The 26,465-nt window shown below is 47.5% G+C and overlaps 1 protein-coding gene across 2 annotated transcripts in view; it reads right to left on the minus strand.

Moving 5' to 3' along the window:
* The window catches only part of cyhr1 (cysteine/histidine-rich 1), a 184,866-nt gene extending 159,677 nt beyond the window's left edge, over window positions 1–25,189 (minus strand). For both annotated transcript variants that reach the window (XM_038798706.1, XM_038798705.1), the window contains exon 1: window positions 24,614–25,189. In XM_038798706.1, the coding sequence (XP_038654634.1) occupies window positions 24,614–24,943 (330 nt within the window). In that variant the 5' untranslated portion in view covers window positions 24,944–25,189. The remainder of the gene's footprint in view (window positions 1–24,613) is intronic.
* Window positions 25,190–26,465: the final 1,276 nt, after the last annotated feature.

Genomic DNA, 26,465 nt, shown 5'->3' on the forward strand with positions numbered 1-26,465 from the left:
CAGCGAATACATCTAAAGAAGGCCAGATTTTTAAAAGATTGATTGTCAAGTTGGGCCTGAAGGTCCCTTCAACCAACCAGAAGGATCCAGAAGCAAGATCTTTTTACTTTTCTGTAAAGACAGTGATTGCATCCTTTTTAAAAGAAAAAAATATATTATAATAAAATAACTTACAAGTTTTAACCTGAAACAGTGGTTATTAGCTTATTTTACTTACTTAGCAACGCAGGACCCAGGATATCAATGCTACTAAGGGGTAAGTAGGTAAAATTATTCGGTGAAGGTATGGGTTATACCGGGGGATAACATGAAAATATAGTTTGACCTGAATAGCACCCACCGAAGCCTGCATCGGAGTCAGGGAGTGAGAATCCCTGTTCACCATTTAGAATAGGGGGAATTCCAAGAAGTGGTGAGTTTTTAACTTCAGGGGGGAGACGAGAGGGGTGGGGGGGGGAGGACGAGACGAGACGAGACGAGACGAGAGGGGTGGGGGGGGGGAGGACGAGACGAGACGAGACGAGACGAGAGGGGTGGGGGGGGGGGGAGGACGAGACGAGACGAGACGAGAGGGGTGGGGGGGGGGAGGACGAGACGAGACGAGACGAGACGAGAGGGGTGGGGGGGGGGGAGGACGAGACGAGACGAGACGAGACGAGAGGGGGGGGGGGGGGGGGGAGGACGAGACGAGACGAGACGAGACGAGAGGGGTGGGGGGAGGAGACGAGACGAGAGGGGTGGGGGGAGGAGACGAGACGAGAGGGGTGGGGGGAGGAGACGAGACGAGAGGGGTGGGGGGAGGAGACGAGACGAGAGGGGTGGGGGGAGGAGACGAGACGAGAGGGGTGGGGGGAGGAGACGACGAGAGGGGTGGGGGGAGGAGACGACGAGAGGGGTGGGGGGAGGAGACGACGAGAGGGGTGGGGGGAGGAGACGACGAGAGGGGTGGGGGGAGGAGACGACGAGAGGGGGGGGGGGGAGGAGACGACGAGAGGGGTGGGGGGAGGAGACGACGAGAGGGGTGGGGGGAGGAGACGACGAGAGGGGTGGGGGGAGGAGACGACGAGAGGGGTGGGGGGAGGAGACGACGAGAGGGGTGGGGGGAGGAGACGACGAGAGGGGTGGGGGGAGGAGACGACGAGAGGGGTGGGGGGAGGAGACGACGAGAGGGGTGGGGGGAGGAGACGACGAGAGGGGTGGGGGGAGGAGACGACGAGAGGGGTGGGGGGAGGAGACGACGAGAGGGGTGGGGGGAGGAGACGACGAGAGGGGTGGGGGGAGGAGACGACGAGAGGGGTGGGGGGAGGAGACGACGAGAGGGGTGGGGGGAGGAGACGACGAGAGGGGTGGGGGGAGGAGACGACGAGAGGGGTGGGGGGAGGAGACGACGAGAGGGGTGGGGGGAGGAGACGACGAGAGGGGTGGGGGGAGGAGACGACGAGAGGGGTGGGGGGAGGAGACGACGAGAGGGGTGGGGGGAGGAGACGACGAGAGGGGTGGGGGGAGGAGACGACGAGAGGGGTGGGGGGAGGAGACGACGAGAGGGGTGGGGGGAGGAGACGACGAGAGGGGTGGGGGGAGGAGACGACGAGAGGGGTGGGGGGAGGAGACGACGAGAGGGGTGGGGGGAGGAGACGACGAGAGGGGTGGGGGGAGGAGACGACGAGAGGGGTGGGGGGAGGAGACGACGAGAGGGTGGGGGGAGGAGACGACGAGAGGGGTGGGGGGAGGAGACGACGAGAGGGGTGGGGGGAGGAGACGACGAGAGGGGGGGGGGGAGGAGACGACGAGAGGGGTGGGGGGAGGAGACGACGAGAGGGGTGGGGGGAGGAGACGACGAGAGGGGTGGGGGAGGAGACGACGAGAGGGGTGGGGGGAGGAGACGACGAGAGGGGTGGGGGGAGGAGACGACGAGAGGGGTGGGGGGAGGAGACGACGAGAGGGGTGGGGGGAGGAGACGACGAGAGGGGTGGGGGGAGGAGACGACGAGAGGGGTGGGGGAGGAGACGACGAGAGGGGTGGGGGGAGGAGACGACGAGAGGGGTGGGGGGAGGAGACGACGAGAGGGGTGGGGGGAGGAGACGACGAGAGGGGTGGGGGAGGAGACGACGAGAGGGGTGGGGGAGGAGACGACGAGAGGGGTGGGGGAGGAGACGACGAGAGGGGTGGGGGAGGAGACGACGAGAGGGGTGGGGGAGGAGACGACGAGAGGGGTGGGGGGAGGAGACGACGAGAGGGGTGGGGGAGGAGACGACGAGAGGGGTGGGGGAGGAGACGACGAGAGGGGTGGGGGGAGGAGACGACGAGAGGGGTGGGGGAGGAGAAGGAGAAGAGAGGGGTGGAGGGGAAGGAGAAGAGAAGGGTTGGGGGGAGAAGAAGAGAAGGGGGGGAGGAGAAGAGAGGGGTGGAGGGGAAGGAGAAGAGAGGGGTGGAGGGGAAGGAGAAGAGAGGGGTGGAGGGGAAGGAGAAGAGAAGGGTGGGGGGGGAAGGAGAAGAGAAGGGTGGGGGGGAAGGAGAAGAGAAGGGTGGGGGGGGAGGAGAAGAGAAGGGTGGGGGGGGAAGGAGAAGAGAAGGGTGGAGGGGAAGGAGAAGAGAAGGGTTGGGGGGAAGGAGAAGAGAAGGGTGGGGGGGAGGAGAAGAGAAGGGGGGGAAGGAGAAGAGAGGGGTGGAGGGGAAGGAGAAGAGAAGGGTTGGGGGGGGAAGGAGAAGAGAAGGGTTGGGGGGGGAAGGAGAAGAGAAGGGTTGGGGGGGGAAGGAGAAGAGAAGGGTTGGGGGGAAGGAGAAGAGAAGGGTTGGGGGGGGAAGGAGAAGAGAAGGGTTGGGGGGGGTAAGGAGAAGAGAAGGGTTGGGGGGAGAAGAAGAGAAGGGGGGAAAGGAGAAGAGAAGGGTGGGGGGGAGAAGAAGAGAAGGGGGGAAGGAGAAGAGAGGGGTGGAGGGGAAGGAGAAGAGAAGGGTTGGGGGGGGAAGGAGAAGAGAAGGGTTGGGGGGGGAAGGAGAAGAGAAGGGTTGGGGGGGGAAGGAGAAGAGAAGGGTTGGGGGGGGAAGGAGAAGAGAAGGGTTGGGGGGGGAAGGAGAAGAGAAGGGTTGGGGGGGAAGGAGAAGAGAAGGGTTGGGGGGAGAAGAGGAGAAGGGGGGAAAGGAGAAGAGAAGGGTGGGGGGGAAAGGAGAAGAGAAGGGTGGGGGGGAAAGAAGAGAAGGGTGGGGGGGAAGGAGAAGAGAAGGGTGGGGGGGAAGGAGAAGAGAAGGGTGGGGGGGAAGGAGAAGAGAAGGGTGGGGGGGAAGGAGAAGAGAAGGGTGGGGGGGAAGGAGAAGAGAAGGGTGGGGGGGGAAGGAGAAGAGAAGGTTGGGGGGGAAGGAGAAGAGAAGGGTGGGGGGGGGAAGGAGAAGAAGAGAAGGGTGGGGGGGAAGGAGAAGAGAAGGGTGGGGGGGGAGGAGAAGAGAGGGGTGGAGGGGAAGGAGAAGAGAAGGGTTGGGGGGGGGGGAGGAGAAGAGACGGGTGGGGGGGGAAGGAGAAGAGACGGGGGGAAGGAGAAGAGAAGGGGGGAAGGAGAAGAGAAGGGGGGAAGGAGAAGAGAAGGGGGGAAGGAGAAGAGAAGGGGGGAAGGAGAAGAGAAGGGGGGAAGGAGAAGAGAAGGGGGGAAGGAGAAGAGAAGGGTGGGGGGGGGAAGGAGAAGAGAGGGGTGGGGGGGGAAGGAGAAGAGACGGGGGGAAGGAGAAGAGAAGGGGGGAAGGAGAAGAGAAGGGGGGAAGGAGAAGAGAAGGGTGGGGGGGGGAAGGAGAAGAGAGGGGTGGAGGGGAAGGAGAAGAGAAGGGTTGGGGGGGGGAGGAGAAGAGATGGGTGGGGGGGAAGGAGAAGAGATGGGTGTGGGGGGAAGGAGAAGAGATGGGTGGGGGGGAAGGAGAAGAGAAGGGGGGAAGGAGAAGAGAAGGGTGGGGGGGGAAGGAGAAGAGAAGGGTGGGGGGGGAAGGAGAAGAGAAGGGTGGGGGTTGGGGGGGGAAAGGAGAAGAGAAGGGGGAAGGAGAAGAGAAGGGTGGGGGGGGGAAGGAGAAGAGAAGGGTGGGGGTTGGGGGGGGGGGGGGAAGGAGAAGAGAAGGGCAGGAGAGGGCATTGTGACAATTTAGAGTGTAGTTGAACCAGATATTTACGCACACACACCTGGTCAAGAGTTTCTTTGTGTGTAAGTACCCTGCCAAGGGCCTCTATTAGGTGACAGCTGGTCACGAGATGTTTGCTGCTGTCATTCACAATGAAAGCTTGTAATCTAGCACACCCGCTGCATTTCAACTCTGAAAATAGTCACTATCAAGCATCAGACTTGGCCCATTGCCATGTGAACCCTCAGCAGTCACGGGCGAAGCTTGCAACAGTGAAGGGCGAGTTGCAATGTTGGCACTATATCTTGGCCACAATTAAAATGAGCTTCATCAGGCGCCTGTGGTACTGCTTGCAGAATGCTGTGGGCAGCTTCACCTGCAGTAAAACAGCCTGCATTTCAGCAAATGCCAAAACCCAGCATTAGATGAAGTAACCACTGATACCCCCCCTCATAAAAACTATTTTAGCAGACAACCCATTACTTGCCAATATCAGAAATCATAGGTTTCCAAGTTAATAACATGGTTGACGAGAGGAAAGCGTCTTGATCACACCTAATAGTTTAGTCACTCTCCCATGCCTATCCAGTTAGGAAACAGAATACAAATCTTGAAATGAAATGAAAATGAAATTTGCTTATTGTCACAAGTAGGCTTCAAATGAAGTTACTGTGAAAAGCCCCTAGTCACCACATTCCGGCGCCTGTTCCGGGTTGGTTTCCTCCAGGTGCTGGTTTCCTCCCACAGTCAAGGTGCGAAGGTTAGGTGGGTTACGAGGATAGGGTAAAGGAGTGCTCTTCATAGGTAGGGTGCTCTTTCAGAGCGTCAATACAGATTCAATGGACCAAATGGCCTCATTGTACACTGTAGGAATTCTTTGATCCTATTCTATGATTATAACTATCCAGTGATACAGCTGGTAAATGCTCATGTCAACATTTGGAGGACAGGCGATTCACCTCAGGTGCAGTTTAGTCAGCAAGCCCACAGCCCGCGAAAAGAAAAATTTACAGCATTCATCAACAAGAATTATACAGCAAGACGCCAATGTAATTTAGCCAACAAACTTAAAATAATGGGAAATGAGATGGCATCCAGTCTGGCCCCTCCAATTTCCTAATCCTGTGACGCAGGCTAAGCAAACAGATGAATTGGGGCTGGTTGCTCTAAGAGACAAGAGAAAGAACGAGACCTGCTGCTCCTATTAGATTGTGTTATTAGTTAATCTACATTAATACGGCTAAACATGTGGAATGGTCACCAAGTGTCACATTTGGCTCATTCTAAAAATACACTGCCCCCAAATGAGGAAGAAAGAAAAACTGCCACAATGCTCCCTCCACTATTCAATAAATCACAACTAATCCACAGTCTACGGTCACCTAAAGTCAAAATGCTGATTGGTTTAGTTCATCCAGCTGACACATTCTTTCTGGAATTGCTCTCCCCAAAAGGTTGTGCAAACTGGTCAAATGAATCTGAGGTATATAGATCATTCTTAAGCTAATGAAAAAGGGCTAAATGGCCTACTAATTTACCCATGTCCAAAACACAAGGAATATAAAATAATTAACCTGGAAGAAAATCACCTATGACTTAAGCAACCACCATGTCATAGAGGGGAGATTAACTAAAATTAGATTCACTTCCTTGTAAAATAGCTAAATGGTTTTGAAACATTGAACTATGAAGACAGTTTGTAACTTAATGGTGTGCAGAGACACTATTCAAGTTCAATGTTGCAGGTCTGTGTCAGCACCCGATTTGAAACTTAATACTGCAAGTGGAATTCACACTTAACCACTCTGCAGTCCCAGGAACAGACCTGGTCTCGTTGCAGGTTAACACATTAAAATTATTCCCTCACAATTTTCTGGCTTCCTGCCTCTCTGACCCACTGTTCAATAGTTCTGTGCAGCTACAAGATAATCTCAACTGCACTGCATCACCTCATCAGATGGTCAAAATACATCATGGAATGGTTACAGTACAAGAGGACTTAAATTCTGCTGATAAGCCAGTGAGGTGGCACTTCATCAAAAGACTTTTGGAAGTCCATGTACATCACATCAATTGTATTATCCTCATCAACCAGCTCTACAATATCAAAAATGCTCAAGTTAGTTAAACACAAGTTACCTTTTCTTAATTAATGCACACACGACTATTAATTTTGCCCTGGATTATCATTTAAATCTGAGGTCATACAGAAATAGTTTTCTGCCTGCCTGACCTCCGCCAGAGCTTGGGAACATTCGGATACTTCACCAAAGTTCACATTATTCATGCCCAAGCCACTATCATGAGCAGAAACACACAAACAACATATAATTCTCGCTGAACATTCATAGTACCAGTTTCCAGCAAGGCTTCTTCCTTGGGTGCGAAACACTGACTGATGTCCCCCCCTCCCCAATTTTAGCACCCCTATTACTACCAGGCAACCCTGACATCGTCCACAACATTGTAAATCAACCTCTGCAAGACTTTGTTTTATAAGCTAATAGTAATTTTGTTTCACTGCAAGCCAAAATCATTACTGTTACATGGTTACAGCACTATTCATCGTAATGCATCCAAGACCGGTTAACTGTAGACAGCAATGACACCTTTAACAGCTCAAACCCGGGGATATGAAAGCTCTTAAGATTGTCAGTGACAACTGGCTACATTATTACAAGAAAGGTCAGACAACAAACCCCTGAGTCTCAAACCCTTAGCCATAAAACTCTAGGAGCTTGAGCTGGCATTCTACCCAAAAGAGCAGGTGTTTGTTTTGCAACCTGATTAATACCCCGGATATAGAATTTTGATAGAAACCAATGCTGAGTCATCACTGTCCCTTCTCAGAATGGTGTCATTAATAGTGCAGTTTTCTCTGAATTCAGAGCATAAACAAATTAAAATAGTAACCACCAAATATCATCAGTGTTCTGTTCAGTTGCTTCCCCCTCAGTACGAGAATTGTCTTAAACTACTTCCCTGGCACACACATCCAAATCTCAGCCACTCACTCCTCCTTTTAAGACACAAGATGGCACGGCAGCACATTGGTTAGCACTGTTGCTTCACAGTGCCAGAGTCCCAGGTTCCATTCCCGGCTTGGGTCACTGTCTGTGTGGAGTGTGCACGTTCTCCCAATGTCTGCGTGGGTTTCCTCCGGGTGCTTTGGTTTCCTCTTAAGTTCCCAAAGGCATGCTGTTTGGTGAATTGGACATTCTGAATTCTCCTTAGTGTACCCAGACAGGCACCAGAATGTCGCGACTAGGGGATTTTCACAGTAACTTTTCACAGATCCTTTGGACATCAACACTTCCCGACCCCCTCACCACTGAAGAAAATACCCTGCCTTTCTGCTCTTTTACCAAAGTGGATAACTTTACACCGATCACATTTCTCAACATACAGCTCTTTGGGTGAACATGAATCCCTGAGCCACAACAATGGGAAGGTGCCAGGTTGGATTCCCAGTCTGAGAAAGTCGAAGATGATAACAGGCTTCTCGGCCAGTTAGATCTTTAATAGCCAATTACACTCACTGTTGCTATCTAGCAGAGGATTCTGGTAAATCTTTGGAGCAATATTCGTGCTAATATCCGATCCATTTCTCTGGCTCGGTCTAAGCAATATTCAGGGTTTGTAGCTTTGTGGATAGCACAATTGCATCACAGCTCCAGGGTCCCAGGTTCAATTCCGGCTTGGGTCACTGTCTGTGCGGAGTCTTCACGTCCTCCCCGTGTGTGCATGGGTTTCCTCCGGGTGCTCCGGTTTCCTCCCACAGCCCAAAGATGTGCAGGTTAGGTGGATTGGCCATGATAAATTGCCCTTAGTGTCCAAAATTGCCCTTAGTGTTGGGTGGGGTTACTGGGTTATGGGGATAGGGTGGAGGTGTTGACCTTGGGTAGGGTGCTCTTTCCAAGAGCCGGTGCAGACTCGATGGGCCGAATGGCCTCCTTCTGCACCGTAGATTCTATGAAGTGCAGCTTAAAATTTCTTTACTCAGCTCACTCTCTTTCCAGAACACCTATAAAACATTTCTATTGCAACCCACAGTAAGAAATTCGGATTTGATTTCTATAGAACCTTTCAAAATCACAAAAACCAAAGCACTTTAAAGAAAATTACATACTTTAAGGGCAGTCACTGTTACAATACAGGAAACTAACAAATATATGCACAGCAAGTTCCCATATCATAAAGGCTAGATGGTCTGTTAATAATTCTAGTGTCAAGCCTCAAATTACCAGATCCATTCCATTACTTTCTATGTTGGGATTTGAACACTCAGACTCTGCATAATCAACAGAATAAATGGTACCCAGCTGCTGCTCTTACTAGTACCACCATCACTAGAATATGGTATCCACTGTTGCTCCTCCTGGTACCTTCTCCAATGATTGTAAATATGTTTTACGGCAGATGACCAAAGTTTAACAAAGTGAAGTCTGCTCCACGCTTTTTGAAACTCCAGTATAATCACCTGGTGATTTTCATCTAGCAGTCTGCTTGCTACACTTGGAAAACAAAAATTCACCTGCAACTTTCTCAATCTTACTAAACTGTAACTTTTCCAATCTGGAAATCTATTGTTCAGAAACACTGGTTGCCAAAAAAATAATTTTAAGATGACCCCAACAACCCATAGCATCAATTTAGTAGAGTACCTTGGGATCGAAAACATGGAAGATACAGTATTTGGCTAAGCAAAACAATTTTTATCTGCGTTACACTATTTTACCTGAAGAACCAAAAGTGATATCTATGGTGTTTTCCAGTTCATACATTTAATAATAGTAATCTTTATTTGTGTCACAAGGAGGCTTACATTAATACTGCAATGAAGTTACTGTGAAAAATCCCCTAGTCGTCACACGACACCTGTTTGGGTACACAGAGGGAGAATTCGGAATGTCCAAGTCACCTAACAGCACTTCTTTCGGGACTTGTAGAGGAAACTGGAGCAGCCAGAGAAAACCACGCAGACACAGGAAGAACGTACAGACAGTGACCCAAGCCGGGAATCAAACCCAAAATGCTCTGGGTACAGAGTTTGAATTCCGCCATGGGAGGTGGTGAAATTTGAATTCAATAAACATAAAATCTGGAATTAAAAGTCTCATGATGATCATGAAACCATTGTCGATTGTCGTAAGAACCCATCTGGTTCACTAATGTCCTTTAGGGAAGGAAATCTGCCGTCCTTGCCTGGTGTGGCCTACATGTGACTCCAGACCCACAGCAACGTAATTGACTCTAATGCCCTCAGGGATGGGCAATAAATACTGGCCCAGCCAGCAACGCCCACATCCCCTGATCGAAAAAAAAGTTCTACCATGCCTATGACAATTTTTTGAAAGATCTATCCAATTAGAACCACTAATTAGAACCATTAGGCCCCAGGCAACACAGTGGCGCAGTGGGTTAGCCCTGCAGCCTCACGGCACCAAGGTCCCAGGTTCGATCCCGGCTGTGGGTCACTGTCCATGTGGAGTTTGCACACTCTCCCAGTGTTTGCGTGGGTTTCGCCCCCACAATCCAAAAGATGTGCAGGCTAGGTTGATTGGCCACACTAAATTGCCCCTTAATCGGAAAAATTAATTGGGTACACTAAATTTATAAATAAAAAGAAGAACCATTCGGCCCCACAGGCCTGCAATTCTTCCCCCAATCGAGTAATTTATCAAATTCCTTTTAAAAGAGATTATTAAATCTGCTTCCATGACGTGAAGCGGATTTCAGATCATAACTTGCTGTGCAAGAATAAATTCTTCTCATCTTCCCTCTGGTTCGTTTGCAGATTTTAAATCTGTATCCTTGGTTACTGACATCCCCAATAACCCACTTCCCTCCCCACCACTAGAAACAGTTTACCTTCATCTTCACCAACCAGAGACCATCATCCACCATACAGACTTGCTACTTGACGAGGCGCTCGTCATCATGGACGGCGAAGACCATGGAACTTTACACTCTAGCCAACTTCAGTTCAGCCCCCATGGGGTGTGCTTTTTACACATCCCATTCCTAGGTAAATCAGACAGCTGCTCCCTCAGCCATGATCTTACAGAGTGACGGAGTAGCCTGCTGAATGGCTCCTGCTCCTTGTTTCTTCTGCAAGCTGTAGTGCAGAACAAAGAGGCAAGCCAGATTTTTTATAGATTATGCAGAAACTACAAATCACTGAATGGTTACAGCACAGGCACTAGTCATTTTGCCCATCAACTCTGTGCCAGAGTACCACTCTCTGAAGCCCTGCAAATTATTTTCCTTCAAATACTTACCCCAATCCTTTTGAATCTGCCTCCACCACACTTTCACCAAGGCTCCTTAGACAGTACCTTCCAAACCCATGACCACTACCATCTACGACAAGGACAGCAGTCACTTGGGAACCCCACCACCTGGTAGTTCCCCTCCAAGTTACTGAACACCCTGACTTGGAAATATGTCAGCATTCCTTCACTGTCACTGGGTCAAAAATCCTGGAACTCCCTCCCTAACAGCACAATGGGTGTAACTGCACCTCAGGGTCTGCAATGGTTCAAGAAGGCAATTCACCACCACCTTCAAGGGCAATTAGGAGTAGGCAATAAATGCTGGCCTTGTCAGCGATGCCCACATCGCAAGGATGATTTTTAAAATGTTGTATCTACTCACGGCATCAAAACATTTATTTGATTCTTCCACTAATCACCTTAAAATGTCTCTTCTGGTTTGAGACCCTACTACAATGGCTTACAATTTCTCTCTCTATTCTGTCTCGAAACTTCATGATTTTAACAACGGAACAGAAAAGAATACTGAAGAATTGGAAAAAGCACAGGAAAGATTCAGAAGGATGTTATCCAAATAGAGCAATGTAACGGTCAGGAAAAATTAAACAGGTTGGGTTTCTTTTTACGTGGAAAGAGAAGACGGAGGGGAGGCCTAATGAAGGGATTGGATCAGGTGAATGTTGGGAAATTGTTTCCACTTGTGTATGTAGGACCACAACAGTCACACAAAAACCTAGGAATGGGAAGGAATTTCTTCAGAAAGCAATGAGAATATAAAACTTGCTGCAGGAGAGCATTGACATTTCCAAGGGGACACTTTTTTCTTCTTTTTTAATATAAATTTAGAGTACCCAATTTTTTTTTCCAATTAAGGGGCAATTTAGCGTGGCCAATCCACCTAACCTACACATCTTTGGGTTGTGGGGGTGAAACCCACAGACATGGGGAGAATGTGCAAACTCCACACGGACAGTGACCCAGGGCCGGGATTCGAACCCAGGCCCTCAGCTATCCACTGCGCCACATACCGCCCTTCCAAGGGGATACCTGATGTAAAATGTTTACATGAGAGAAACAGGGGCTATGGGGAGGGCAAGGTGGAGGGGTATTTTGTATGGGAAGAGGCTTGTTTAGAAAACAACAGCTGGGCTGAATGGTCTGCTTTTATGCTGTAAACGTCATGTAATTCCATATAATTAGCTCCCAAGAACCACCCACTGCATTTAGCTTTTAACCTTAAGGAATGATGCAACATCATTTCCCATCTAAACATAGTACAAACCACACAAGAGCTGTGTTTATATTACAGTGCTGCTGACCAAAATGAGCCCATTCTAGCAGTAGCTTGGTGAGGTAAACAGCGACAGGTCACCTAACAGCAAATCAACCACTCCCCTAAGACTACTTTCCCTTTGACTGCTTGAAGTAAATGGACCATTTGTTGAATAGAACAGGTTCCTGGTTTGTTCAGCAATGCACGTTTTGGATTTACCTTAGCCTTTCTCTTGTATTCCTCTGCGGTCATGTGACGTGGTCCAATTCACAACATCGTTAAAAAGCATTTAACTCTTCGACTAAAGGCTTGCAACTTGATTTATTAGTAATTGCTACTTTTGGAATAAGTGCATACTCAAGCATTTGATGAGTTCACCTAAGAAATTTCCAATGGTTTCACAGACTATGACGTTACATGCTAAGCAGGAGTCCAGTGTTCAAAGTAATAATATGCAAAGACGACAAAATAAAAATTTTCGTCAGAAAGAAGTCCACAGTCTCTGCTCAGTGGGTGAAAATCCCTCTCTCTCTTGGTACCATGCCCAAAAAGGACATTGAGAACACTGGGTCTCGGCGTCCTGGTTATGTTTGGCAAGGATTTTTGGCAGTGATTTGCTCTTGCCTTCTGCAGGTTCTGGCTGACCAGAAGGAGCTCCCTCTCATCTCCTGCCATAGGCATATTCAAGGTTTATTCAAACTCTCCTCGTAGCTAATACCCTCCATACCAGGTAAGTTCCTTGTAAACCTTTTCTGTGCTCTCTCCAAAGCCTCCACGTCCTTCTGGTAGTGTGCCGGCCAGAATTGGACACAGTATTCCAAATGTGGCCTAATCGATGTCCTATATAATTGTAACAATTTGAGCTTTTATACTCGATACCCATCCCATGAAGGCAAGCATGCCATATGCTTCTTTTTTAAACCACCTGTGCTGTCACTTTTAAGGATCTGTGGACCTGCACGCCCAGATCTATGTCTCTATACTCCTGATGGTTCTGCCATTTATTTTATAGTTCCCACCTGAATTGGATCTACCAAAATGCATCACCTCGCATTTGTTCGGGTTTAATTTCATCTGCCATTTCTCCGCCCAATTTTGCAGCCTATCTATATCCTGTTGTATTCTCTGACAATCTTTATCACTAGCCACAACTCCTGCAATCTTAGTATCATCCGAAAACTTGCTAATCAGACACACTGTTTTCTTCCAAGTCATTTATATATATTACAAAGAGCAAAGATCGCAGAACTGATCCCTGCGGAACACCACTAGTTACAGGCCTCAATTTGGAAAAACACCCTTCCACTGCTACCCTCTGTCTCTATGGCCAAGCCATCCCCTTTCTTCAAAGATAACCCCAAAAGACTACAACATTAAACAATCCTTCAAACTGTTCTTTTAAACATCCAAAGACTTCACCTTCAAAAACAGACATGAGGTTACATTCAATATATTTATAGTCTTTGGATTTGCAGACATCCACAGGCCAGCTCTGTGTTTTCTTCCTGCAACTCTCAGCAAAACACACAGACACTCCCAGCTTTCTCCTCAAACTGGCTTTCTCCTTTCAAGCAGCTCACAGGAAACCAGCCAGGCACTTTTCAGCTGCTCTCTCTCAAAACTGAAACTGAAACTTCAAAATGGCCAAGCTGAAGCCCAGCTCCACCCACACTGACATCACTGCATTTCTTAAAGATACATTGCTTGAACATCCATTTCTTAAAGGTACTCTCACATGACAATACTCAGTCATCGTGCCAATAACCAGTGTGTCAGTGGTAAAGGAAGTAAATAATTAAAGTAGTGGTTGGCGTGCCAATTAAGCAGTTTGCTGCTTTGTCCTGGATGTTGAGCTTCATGACTGTGATTGGAGCTGTACTCACAAATAAGTGGAGAGTATTCCATCAGACTCCTGACTCGCACCTTGTACATGAATCATAAAACACTAGCATGCAAGTACAGCAAGATATTAGGAAAGTAAATGGAATGTTGGCCTTCATGAAATCTGGTTACAACTGTACAGGCTTTGGTGGGACCACACCTAATGTGTAGAGTTTTGACCTCTTACTTGAGGAAGGATATACCTACTTTGGAAGCAGCTCAGAGAAGGTATACTCGGCTGATTCCTGGGATGAAGAGTTTGTCTTGAAAAGGTGAGCAGGTTGGACCTATACCAAGATCCCGAGGGGAATTGACAGGATAGAAAAGGAAAGGGAGTTTCCCCTTGTAGAGAGACTTGAACGAGGATGCAAAATTTCAAAATAAGGGGTCTCCCATTTACAAGAGAGATGAGGAGGAAGTTCTTCTCCCAAACAGTCGTTAGTGTCTGGAATCATAAGACACAAGGCAAAAAGACATAGGAGCAGAATAGGCCATTCGGCCCATCGAGACTGCGGCGCCATTTAATCATGGCTGATATGTTCAATAATAATCTTTATTAGTGTCACAAGTAGGCTTACATTAACAGTGCAATGAAGTTACTGTGAAAATCCCCTAGTCGCCACACTCAGGCGCCTGTTCGGGTACACAGAGGGATGAATTCAGAATTCACCCAACAAGCACATCTTTTGGGACTGGAGAGAAGAAACCGGAGAATCTGGAGGAAACCCAACACAGACACGGGGAGAACGTTCATACTCCGTATAGACAGTGACCCAAACCAGGAATCTAATCCAGGCCCTTGGTGCTGAGGCAGCAGGATTAACCAGTTCTACCTTGCCGCCCTATTCTCATCCCGATAACCCCAATGCCCTTATTAATCAAGAATCTATCTCTATCTTAAAGACACTCAGTGATTTGGCTTCCACAGCCTACTGAGGCAAAGAGTTCCACAGATTCCCCAACCTCTGGCTGAAGAAATTCCTTCTCATCTCTGTTTTAAACGATCATCCCCCCAGTCTTAGGCTGTACCCTCGAGTTCTAGTGTTTCCTACTAGTGGAAACATCTTCTCCACATCCACTCTATACAGGTCATGCAGCATCCTGTAAGTTTCAATAAGATCCCCCCTCATCCTTCTAAACTCCAACAAGTACAGACCCAGAATCCTCAACTGTTACACATACGACAAGCTCTTCTTCCAGGGTTAGTTCTTGTGAACCTCCTCTTTACAAAGCCAGCAGAATTTTCCTTAGATACAGGTGCCCAAAACTGCTCAGAATACTCTAAATATCATCAAGGAACATCCTCACTTCTGACCTTACGATGGAAGGAAGGTCATTGATGAAGCAGTTGAAGATGGTTGGCCAAGGACACTACCCAGAGGAGCTCCTGCAGCGATGTCCAGAAGCAGAAATGATTGACCAGCAACCAACTTCCTTTATACTGTGTTATGATTCCAACCAGTGGAGAGCTTTCCGACCCACCCTGGTTTCCATTTTGCGAAGGTTCCTTGATGCCTTACTTGGTCAAATGCTGCCTTTGTCGAGGATTAATCGCTCTCACCTCACCTCTTGAATTCAGCTCTTTTGTCCAAGGGGGTAATGAGGTTAGAAGTGAAATGGCCCTGCAGAACATAAACTAAGCATCAGTGAGCGGGTTATTTCTGCCTAAGCATAGCTTGATAACATTCATCAGGACAACTTTCGCCACTTGCTGATGATTGAGAATAGACTGATGGGTAGTAGTCAGCCAGGCTGGATTTGTCCTGCTTTCTCTGCACAAGACATGCATGCGCTGTAGCTTGAACAGGTTGACACCTTATTTTTAGGTACGCTTGGCATGCTCTCATTGAACCAGGGTTGATCCCTTGTCTTTACGGTAATAGTGGAATGAGGAATATGCCAGACCAGGAAGTTACAGATTGAGGTTTACCACAATTCCGCTGCTGCTGATGGCTCATAGCAACTCATGAATGGAGCTGCCAGATGTGTTCTGAATCTAACCCATTTAGCATGATAGTGGTACCCACACGAAGGACAATATTCTCACGTGTGAAGAGGGTCTTTGTCTCCACAAGGACTGTGCAGAGGTCACTTCTATCAATACAGTCAAGAACCGATGCATCTGTCTTTTATTGTCACAGAACATGGGCATCGCTGTCCATGCCAGCAATTTTATTGCCCATCCCTAATTGGCCTTCAGAAGTTAGTGGTGAGCTACCTTCTTGAACCACTGCAATCCATGTGGTGCAGATGCTTCCGAACAGCACTGTTGGTGTAAATTCCAGGATTTTGATCCAGCGACAGTGAAAGAACATGAAATAGTTCAGGATGGTGAATGGCTTGGAGGGGTACTTACAAGTAATGGTCCCTTTTTTAACCAAGTCTCAGTTACAGCAACCACATCCAAGTTCCGCACGTGAATAAAGTTCCAATGCATCTGTTGCCCTGACCTTCTGGATCGTGGAGGTCGCAGGTTTGGAAGGTGCTGTTGAAGGAGCCTGAGAGAGTTGCTGCAGTGCATCTTGCAGATGGTACACATGGCTGCCACTGTGTGTCAGTGGTGGAGGGTTTGAATGTTTGTGGAAGGGGTGCCAAGACTGCTTTTTCCTGGATGGTGTAGAGCTTCGAGTGTTGTTGGAGCTGCACTCATCCAGGCAACTGTAAAGTATTCCAACACACTCCTGACTTGTACCTTGCAGATGGTGATCAGGCTTAGGAGAGTCAGGAGGTGAGTTACTCTGCACAATTCACAGCCTCTGACGTGCTCTTGTAGCCAGTACTTATATGGCTAGACCAGTTCAGTTTCTCATCAATGGCAACCCCCAGGATATTGATACAGTAGTGGGGATTCAGCGATAATAAAGCCATTGAATGTCATGCAGAGATTGTTGTGTTCTCTCTTTCTGAAGATGGTCATTAATTGGCACTTAAATGGGGAGTAATGTTTGTGGCACACATCAGCCCAAGCCTCAATTTTATCTGGTCTTGATATACATGGACCGCTTCAGTAACCGAGTCGTCAACATTGTGCACATCAGCAAATATCCTCACTGTTGGCATAGCACAGTGGTAAACACTGCTACCTCAGCACAAGGGACCCAGATTCAATTCCGGCTTTGAGCCACTGACTTATGTGGAGTTTGTACATTCTCCCCATGCTGCCTGGGTTTCCTCCCACAGTCTAAAGATGTGCAGGCTAGGTGGATTGATCATGATAAATTGCCCCTTAGTGTCCAGGGATGTACAGGTAAGGTTATGGGGTTACAGGGATAGGGTGGTGTGGATGGATGAGTGGACACGGTCGAGTGCTCTTTCGAAGGGTCAGTGCAGACTTGATGGGCCGAATGGCCTCCTTCTACACTGTAGGAATTCTGTGACCTTATGAAGGAGGAAAGGTCACTGATAAAGCAACTGTAGATGTTTGGGCCTCGGTCCTGGGATTAAGATGATTTGACCTCTAACATCCACAACCATCTTCCTTTGTGCTAGGTATGACTCCGACTAGTGTAGTTATTCCCAATTGCCAATGACTCCAGTTTTGCTATGGTGCTTTGATGCCATACTTCATCAAATGCCACCTTATGTCAAGGGCAGTAAATCTCACCGCATCTAGGAGTTCAGCTCTTTTGCCAATGTTTCAACTAAAGTTGTAATGGGTTCAGGAGCTGAACAGTCCTGGCAGAGCCCAAAAAGATCAGTGAGCTGGCTACTGCTGAGTAAATGCTGCTTGATAGCACTGTCAACAACACCTTCCATCACTTTGTTGACGATGGAGAGTAGACTGCTGAGGTGGTAATTGATCGGGTTGGATTTGTCCTGTCTTTTGTGGAATGGACATACCTGGGCAGTTTTCAATATTGCAGGGTAGATACCAGTCATAGCTGTACTGGAACAGCTTGGCTAAGGGCACAGCTAATCCTGAAATACAAGTCTTCAAAATAATTGCTGGAATGTCAGGGTCTTTTGCCTTTGCAGCATCCAGTGGCTTCAGCCATTTTTTGGTATCACATGGAGTGAATTGAATTGGTTGAAAACTGACACCAATGATGTTGGAGACCTCAGGAGAAAGCAGAAATGGATCACCCACTTGGCACTTCCAGCCTTGTCTTTGCAACAAATAAGATTGGCAAAGACGAAGGCTCATTCATCTCTTTTCTCGCTCGTTCATCTGATAAACACCTTCCACAGGCCCAGACTGAACCGTATGCCCTTCAGGACCTATTCAGCTTGGTCAACAGTGGTGCTAACCACCCAGAATTGAATACAGGATTACAGCGGAGGCCTAAGCAGTGATTTGCAATCGTTTAGCATTGCTTCCTTGCTTTTATACTCCACTAAGGTTAATATACAAGGAAGATCACATAGGGTTAGGGGTAACATATTAGCTTGGATAGATGACTAGCTGACAGACAGAGTCGGGATAAATGGGTCTTTTTCTGGATGGCAAGATGTAACTAGTGGGGTGCCACAGGGTTCGGTCCTTTGCCCCAACTATTTACAATCTATATTAACGACTTGGATACAGAGATAGATGGTTCTATAGCCAATTTGTTGACGACACAAAAATAGATGGGACACTAAGTTGTAATGAGGAAATAAGAACCTTACAAATGGATATAGATGGTTAGATGCATAGGTCAAAATGTGACTGATGAAATTACCTGGAAAAGTAAGAAGGCATCCATTATGGTCGGAAAAAATGGAATGGCAACTTATTCTCTAAATGGACTTCAGGGTGCCCCGGTGCAGAGGGACTTGGGTGTCCTCATGCATAATTCAGAGAAAACTAGCATGCAGGAAATAATGAATGGAATGTTGGCATTTATAGCTAAAGGAATAGAGCATAAATGCAAGGAAGTGCTGTTGCAGCTGTACAAGGCTTTGGTGAGACTGCACCTGGAATATTGTGCACAGTTTTGGTCCCCTTAATTGAGGAAAAATTTAATAGCATTGGAGGCAGTTCAGAGGAGGGTCACTAGATTGATTCCAGAGATATGGGGTTTGTCGTATGAAGCGAGATTGAGCAATTTAGGTCTACACACTATTTAGAAGAATATGGGGAGATTAAATTGAGGTATACAAGATGATAAAACGTATGGTTAAGGTACGGAAGTGGGTGTGGATGCTTCCTCTTGTGGGGCACTCTAGATAAGAGGTAGCAGATTTAAAACAGAGATGAGGAGAAACTTCTTCCAAAGGGTGGTGAATCTGTGGAATTCGCTACGCAGAGTGTGGTGGATCTAGGAGTGAGTAAATTTGAAGAGTTAGACAGGTTTTTAATTAGTAATGGGTTGAAGGGTTACGGAGAACAGGCAGGCGGTGGGTGGAGTTGAGGACATGATGAGATCATCCATGATCATATTAAATGGTGGAGCAGGCTCAAGAGGCTCAATTACCTATATTGCTGCTCCCAGTTCTGATGTTCCACGAAATAAGTATTCTGTGTAATTCCACCTCTTGGTCTGTAGCCCTATAGGCAACAGCATCTCAAGCACAAATCTGGTCTTCTTGACGAATATGGGGATTCCTTGAATAATATGGGGATCAGGGGCTATGGGAGAAGGCAGGAGAATGGGGATGAGGGACATATCAGGCATGATTGAATGGCGGAGCAGACTCGATGGGCCAAATGGCCCAATTCTGCTCCTATATCTTATGGTCTTATGCCTTTTAACAACACCAGGGCAGCACGGTAGCACCGTGGGTAGCACTGTTGCTTCATAGCTCCAGGGTTCCAGGTTCGATTCCCAGCTTGGGTCACTGTCTGTGCAGAGTCTGCACGTTCTCCCAGTACCTGCGTGGGTTTCCTCCGGGTGCTCCAGTTTCCTCCCACAAGTACCGAAAGACATGCTGTTAGGTAATTTGGACATTCTGAATTCTCCGTGTACCCGAACAGGCGCCGGAATGTGGCGACTAGGGGCTTTTCACAGCAACTTCATTGCAGTGTTAATGTAAGCCTACTTGCGACAATAAAGATTATGTGAAAGATCAAATGTGTTTTATTTGTTAAAAACAGCCCTCTTGACCCTCCACCTGCAAACATATTTGTAAATACACTCAGTTCTTTCTCTTCCTGCATCATTTTCAAATTGTACCACTCAGTTCATATTTCCTCTCCTTATTCATGCTACAAAAATGAATCACTTCATACTCTTAGAAATTTCAACCACCATTCCCACCAACCTATCTATATTATCCTGCAGTCTGCCAACACGTTACTCACTGTTTACTATATTTTCAAGTTTTGTGACATCTACAGTTCTGGACACGGAGGTGAACCAAATAAATCTTTATCTGCGGTTAGCTGTGAGTGGGGGAATCTTCAAACAATATTTTGCATTATCCATCAGCATGCTGTCTTTTATTTCACCATTAGCTAATTTTGTACCATACGAGCACTACCCCTTTAATCCCACGGGCTTTAATTTTGTTAATAAGTTTATTATGTAGCACTTTATCAAACACCTTATGAAAGGCCATAAACAACATCAACTCTCCCCATTACTTCAAACAAATCAACACGATTTTCCCTCAACTAATTTGTTTTGGCCCATTTATTAATCCATGTTTTCCGAGTGACAATTATTTTCCTGGATTATGGTCTCCAGAAGATTCCCCACTACTGACATTAGGCTGACTGGTCTGCAGTTACCAGTTTTATCTTTCTTCCCTTGATTAATTATTTCTCGAGATGTGGGCTTCGCTCGCTAGGCCAGCATTTAGAGTACAGGAGAGAGAAAGAGAACCTAGTGGAGTGGTGTAACACAACAATCTCTCCGGCAACGTCAGCGAAACTAAGGAACTGGTCATTGACTTCATTGAAGTGTCGTACACACCCCTGTCTGCATCAATGGTGCTGAGGTGGAGATGATTGACAACTTCAAATTCCTAGGTGTGCTCACCACCAATACTTCGTCCTTTGGTCCACCCACATCGACGCTATGACCAAGAAAGCACAACAGAACCTATAATTTCTCAGGAAACTAAGGAATTTCAGCATTGACTCCTACCAATTTTTACAGATGCACCATAGAAAGCATCCTATCTGGCTACATCACAGCCTGGTATGGCAACTGCTCCGCCCAAGACAATAAGAAACTACAGAGAGTCGTGAACACAGTTCAGTCCATCACACAAACCCACCATCCATCCATTGAATGTCAACACCTTCACTGCCTTGTGAAAGCAGGCAGCATAATCAAAGATCCCACCCACCCGGGTCATTCGAGTTTAGCACACAGGGCACTAATTTAGCACACAGGGTTAAATCGCTGGCTTTTAAAGCAGACCGAGGCAGGCCAGCAGCACGGTTCGATTCCCGTACCAGCCTCCCCGAACAGGCGCTGGAATGTGACAACTAGGGGCTTTTCACAGTAACTTCATTTGAAGCCTACTTGTGACAATAAGCGATTTTCATTTTCATTCTCTCTTCCATCGGGCAGGAGATACAAAAGTCTGAGAACACGCACTAACAAGTCCAAAAATAACAATTCTCCAGTCCTCTGGTGCCACCAGCATACCCCAGGAGGCTTGAAAACAATGGCCAGAGGCTCAATACTTCCCCTTCCTCAGCGACCTACGTATTTCTTTCATCAAGCAAGCAGCAAGACAGAGCAGTTCAGGGAGTGCATCTCAAAACAGTGGTAGGTGACTGAAGACTCCGCTTAGTGAGATGCAAGGCAGCATGGAAGAGTCACAGGCCCCAAGGAAGAGAAGAGTGGGTTGCAGAAATAATAAAACCACTGAAGGATCTGTAAACAAGGATGACTTTGATCAGAGCCAATGGATGTTGGGGAGGATCTTCATCAACGGCTCACAGTCTGGTCATACCTCAATTTTAAAATTTGAGTCACTGTTTTCAAATCCATGTGCTTTTACTTGCCTATCTCCAACCTCCTCCAGCCCTACATCCTTCCGAGATTTCTACATTCCTACAATCTGACCTCTGATTTTTAAACTCCACTGCTGGTGGCCATACCCTCAGCTGTCTGGGCCACAAACTGGCTAAACAAAACCTACCCTTAGTGTGAAATGTGGTTTGACAGCGAACCTGTGAATTGCCTTGGAACGATGTTACATTACAGCAACTTGTATTCTGAATTTCATGATTCCTTTATCCACATTTTCCATTCCGTCAACCCAAGTACAATTATGATCAAAGCACATTGGGTTAACTTTTAAACATAAAATAAATTACTGACAGCTGTCAGCAGACATCACAGATCCTACAGAAAATGAGTAGGCCAAGAAAGCTAATGATTGCCAGCTGTATTTAGAGTTGTATGATTCGTAGCTTGCTGCAGAGGTCTTTTTGGAAGTATTTTAATTCTACTACCCGATTGGGGAGGTTGTACAAAATGGTTGGTTATTTAGTCAAACTTGAAACGTCAGCCTCACAAGTTGGGACACTGCTGTTAATGCAATGCTTTGTTGTGCTATTTGAGTACAAGTTCTTGATTTATTTTCACAAGCTATTGGTATTCGTACCAGCATGTTGAATGTCAAACTTGACATCAGGAACAAAATTGCAGCACTAATTTAATTTTACAATAACCCAAATGAACTAACACACACACACAATTTGAGACTGGTTAATACTAAATTTAAATTCTTCTGGTCAAACCTAGAGAAGACAAGATGGAAGATAAATGATGGGGGATGGGCAGAGGTTAGGAAGTACAGCATCATGGAAGGTCCTCCTCCAGGGAGCGTATTTTACCAACCACAACAGTCAAATATAAATAAATACCTTGACCTGATCCTCCAGTTTAAACGTAAAACGTACCTCAGAGCAGGCATCACATAAATGAACAGATACAAGTCTCAAGCAAATCTCTATAAAGCAACTAGCTCTCCACCTACATTATTTTGAAACCTTCAGCCTTTGAAACCTTCCACACAATCACAGGATGGCATTTTGACTGTGGTGTGGCGTACTAGTGTTCACTTCTAATACAGTAAGAGTTCCTTTCATTTCCTCCTTTCAACCCCCTGCTACCCCCCATGAATTCAGACAGGCAGTACAGCCCTGCCTCCAATTCCATTACTACTTTAACACTTTAAACACTGGGATTGCCAGGAAGCGCACAAGTGCACACACATACCACATGATAAGACTGGGTTTTTCTTTAGACGAAAACCTTTTAAAAATGCAGGGAACAATTTAAAGACATATACTGCATTTTTTTTTTAAACGGAAGATTTTTAGAAACTTTAAATAACTGCAATCGTGATGATATGGGGCTTTGTTGCAACGTGGCTATGTGGGGCAGGGTTAATAATACGGCATGTAATGAAGTGTTCAGAATGTCTGATGCAGTGCTGCTTCAGAATTACTGCAGTTCGGATCGAAACCAAGGAGGTACTGATGAAGCAATAACCTCAGCGAGCAAGAGCTCCCTCGATTTACATTTCTCCCCGCATCTTTCGGGAACGAGAGAAAAGAACGTCTCCCTCCTTGAAAGCGGCCTTTCAATTTACTGGAACATGAATTTAAAAGTCTAATGCTTTGTGCCTATGACATTGTTCTCAGTCAAGGATAGATTCCCTATCACACCAAGCCCCTGAATCAATATCTAATTAAGGGAACTGTGAGCATCCAGAGAAGTAGAGAAAGAGCAGCTGTGCTTAAAGTGGGATTACATTAATGCGATGTTTACCACAATGACTACAGTGAACCCAACATGCTTTATTGATACAAACACATTTACAGAGAAACACCTTTTTTGCAAATTCAACTGTAATATAAAATTATATTTAACATATACTTAAAGAGTGAATACCTGATGGTTGTGAATGGTTTACAGGGACCTATAACAAAAAGGATTATAGGTAAGGTTGCAAACCTTGAGGCATCAGTCTTAGACTGAAATATCCTTGACCCTTCTCTCTTACCCACCAAGAGAATATACAGTTAAATATCGATTGCATCACATACTTTTGTTTAGAGGGAGCGGCCCAGAGAAATTGACCACTATCATGCTTCAATCCGATATCACAACCAACAGTAAAGCTACATAAAACGGTAACATGATGATGCCAGATCTGCTGCCATCATAAATGTCAGGAACAGGCTGCTTTTTGCAACAACCGCAAGGAAAAAAAATAATCAAACGGCCCCACTGTGCTGTGCATCGAGAATTAGATGAGCAATAAAGTGTTTTCGTTTTTGAGATTTTCTGTATCCTGACACAATCATACACACATATAATATATATATATATATTTATATTGCTGGGTAGGTTAATTCCACCTCTTGGGCAGATGACAGTCAAGGCAGATGAAGCTCATTCCTAGGGTGGCAGTTTTGGTCAAAGCATTAATGTCCCAACTCCAATCCCTCAATCTTTTTAAGACTAAATCCCCCACGGTCCAAATAATCCACCGATACACCAGCCCCACTCATCCCTTTCTCTCTCTCTCTCCCTCCATCCATCCCTCCAGACAATTGCCAGGGTCCAAATAACCCACGACACACCACCTCCACCCATCCCTCTCTCCCTCCATCCATCCTTCCAGACAATTGCCAGGATCCAAATAACCCACCGACACACCAGCCCCACCCCAAGCCACCCCACCCTCCATCCATCCATCCATCCCGGCAGGCAATTGCCAGATCCAAATACCCCACTGACACACCACCCCCACCCCAATCCATCCATCCAGTTAATTGCCAGAAACCAAATAACCCACCGACACACCTATGTGTGTATAAATAATAATTTAAAAGACAGGTTGCTGTGTAGTTATGTAACCACATTTTACATGTGATGACCTCAATCACATCTATAAAACATAACCACACAGGAGGAGGTTATGTACGAACGCTCACACACAATGATCTTTTACAGTGCTCTGTGAAGTAGTGTTGCAATCTCATGATGACAATATTTTATATCTAATATATATTAAATGACATTATCACGTTTGAAAACACAGCTGCAAACACACACAGCAGCAGCCCAGTGGGATGGCCCCTCTGGGTTGAGGAGGGGGTGGGGAATCGGGGCTGTTTTAAGGGGGTGGTGTGCCCCCCGCAGCGGCCCCGGTCTCTCTCCGTCTCTCCCGCCGCCCCCCATCCCCGGTGTACCTGGTAGACTGAAGCTTTGGGCAGGTCCAGGCACACGGTGCAGCACAGCACCGAGTACAGCCTCTCCTCCAGCTTGTGCTCGACGCCGGGCTTGGCCCCGGGCGCCGCTCCGCCCGCCGAGCCGCCGCCGCCGACCGACTCGGCCTCCAGCCGGGCCCGCTTCTTGGAGCTGGGCCCTTCCTCCAGCTCCGGGTGGTTGAGCTCCTGGGCCGGGTGCAGGGGCTCGGAGGGGCCCGAGGCCGCCATCATCGCTGCTGCCGCCGCTCCTCCTCCCCCCGCCGCCGCTGAGGATGCCGCAGGCGCCGGCTCTCTCTCCTCCACAGCCGACATTTTAATCTCTTATTTCTTTTTTTTTTAAACGGCGATTTTTTTTTTCCCCCCCTCACACAATGTTCTCTGAAAAGTTGTCGTTTTAATTAAAAATGGGTCTTTAGTGTATTTCTGAGGTCAACGGCGTCTTTTGCCTCCTCCTGGGCCGCCGCCGCCTGTCGCTGCTGAGCGAGCCGGGTGTTCGTGGTGGGAGGGAGGGGGAGGGGAATGGCCTCATGCCGCCATCTTTGTTTTTCTTCTTCTTTTCGTCTCCTCCTTCTGTGACGCGCGCCATCCGCGTCCCGCCAATCCGCGACCGCCTTCTTACTCGCTGCGACCAATAGCCGACGCTCTCTTTGAGCGGGGTGGCCGGAGAAGGCCCCGCCCCCCCGAAAGCGGGAAAGCCGCCGTCGGATTGGGCAATTCCGAGCAGGCGGCCGATTGGGGGAGATGGGTGGGGCGGGGTTTCACGCGCCATGACGTCGCCGAAGGCCCGCACTCCACTCCCGCCCCCGTTCATTCATGCTTTGCTGCGTGTGTGCTGCTTACTACCATTCAGCAGTACTCAACGTCACCGAGTGGAAGGGGCTCATTCCCTAGAGTTCTGCAGAATCAGGTGATCTGGTGGAAACTGATCACCACTCGTGGCTCACATCCCCGGGGGGTCAGCAAAAGGTGAGGGTTGACTACACTCCCAAATGTGTGCCACTTTGGTGGAGTGGCCATGTTAAATGGCCCCTTAGGGCGAGGGTCACAGGAATAGAGCAAGGAGATTGGCCCTAGGTCGGGTGGTCTTTCGAACGGTCGGTGCAGACTCAATGGGCCGAATGGCCTCTTTCTGCACTGCAGAGATAGCGATCACAGAGACAGGTTGGGACAGATGGCCATGATGATATGAACCATGTATGAATTTGTAAAATGGAGACGTTGCCAAGCCAGAGGTCAGTGTGGGCCAGCAAACACAGGGGTGATAGGTCGAAAGATGTGCAGGTTAGGTGGATTGGCCAGGCCAAATTGTCCCTTTGTGTCCAAAGGTTAGGTGGGTTCCGGGGTGTGGCTCTAGGTAGGCTGCACTTTTGGAGGGTCGGTGCAGAACCAATGGGCCGAATAACCTCCTTCTGCACTGTAGGGAATCTATGAGTGAACAGAGTTTGCTGGAATCCAGGAACACGGACAGCAGTTTTGGATGAAGTTTCTGATGGGTGGGAGATGGGAGGCTGGCCAGGGGAGCAATGAAATAGTTAAAATGGGAGGTGACAAGGACATGGATGTTGGTTTCAGCAGCTGATTAGCTTCGACAGGGGCAAAGTCGGGTAACGTTAGAGGTGGAAATAGATGGTCTTAAAGTAGATCAGAGGATCATCTCGTGACCAAATGTGACACCAAGGTTGTGAGCAGACTAGCTTAACCTTTAACCTTGCTTTGTTGCCAGAGAAAGGGATGAAGTCAGTAGCTACACAACTGAGCTTGGACTGGCGACCCTAAAACAATGACTTAATCTTCCCAATATTTAATTGGACAAACTTTCTGCTCATCCAATACT

This window comes from Scyliorhinus canicula, chromosome 5 (assembly GCF_902713615.1).
Source record: "Scyliorhinus canicula chromosome 5, sScyCan1.1, whole genome shotgun sequence".
Classification (NCBI taxonomy): Eukaryota; Metazoa; Chordata; class Chondrichthyes; order Carcharhiniformes; family Scyliorhinidae; genus Scyliorhinus; species Scyliorhinus canicula.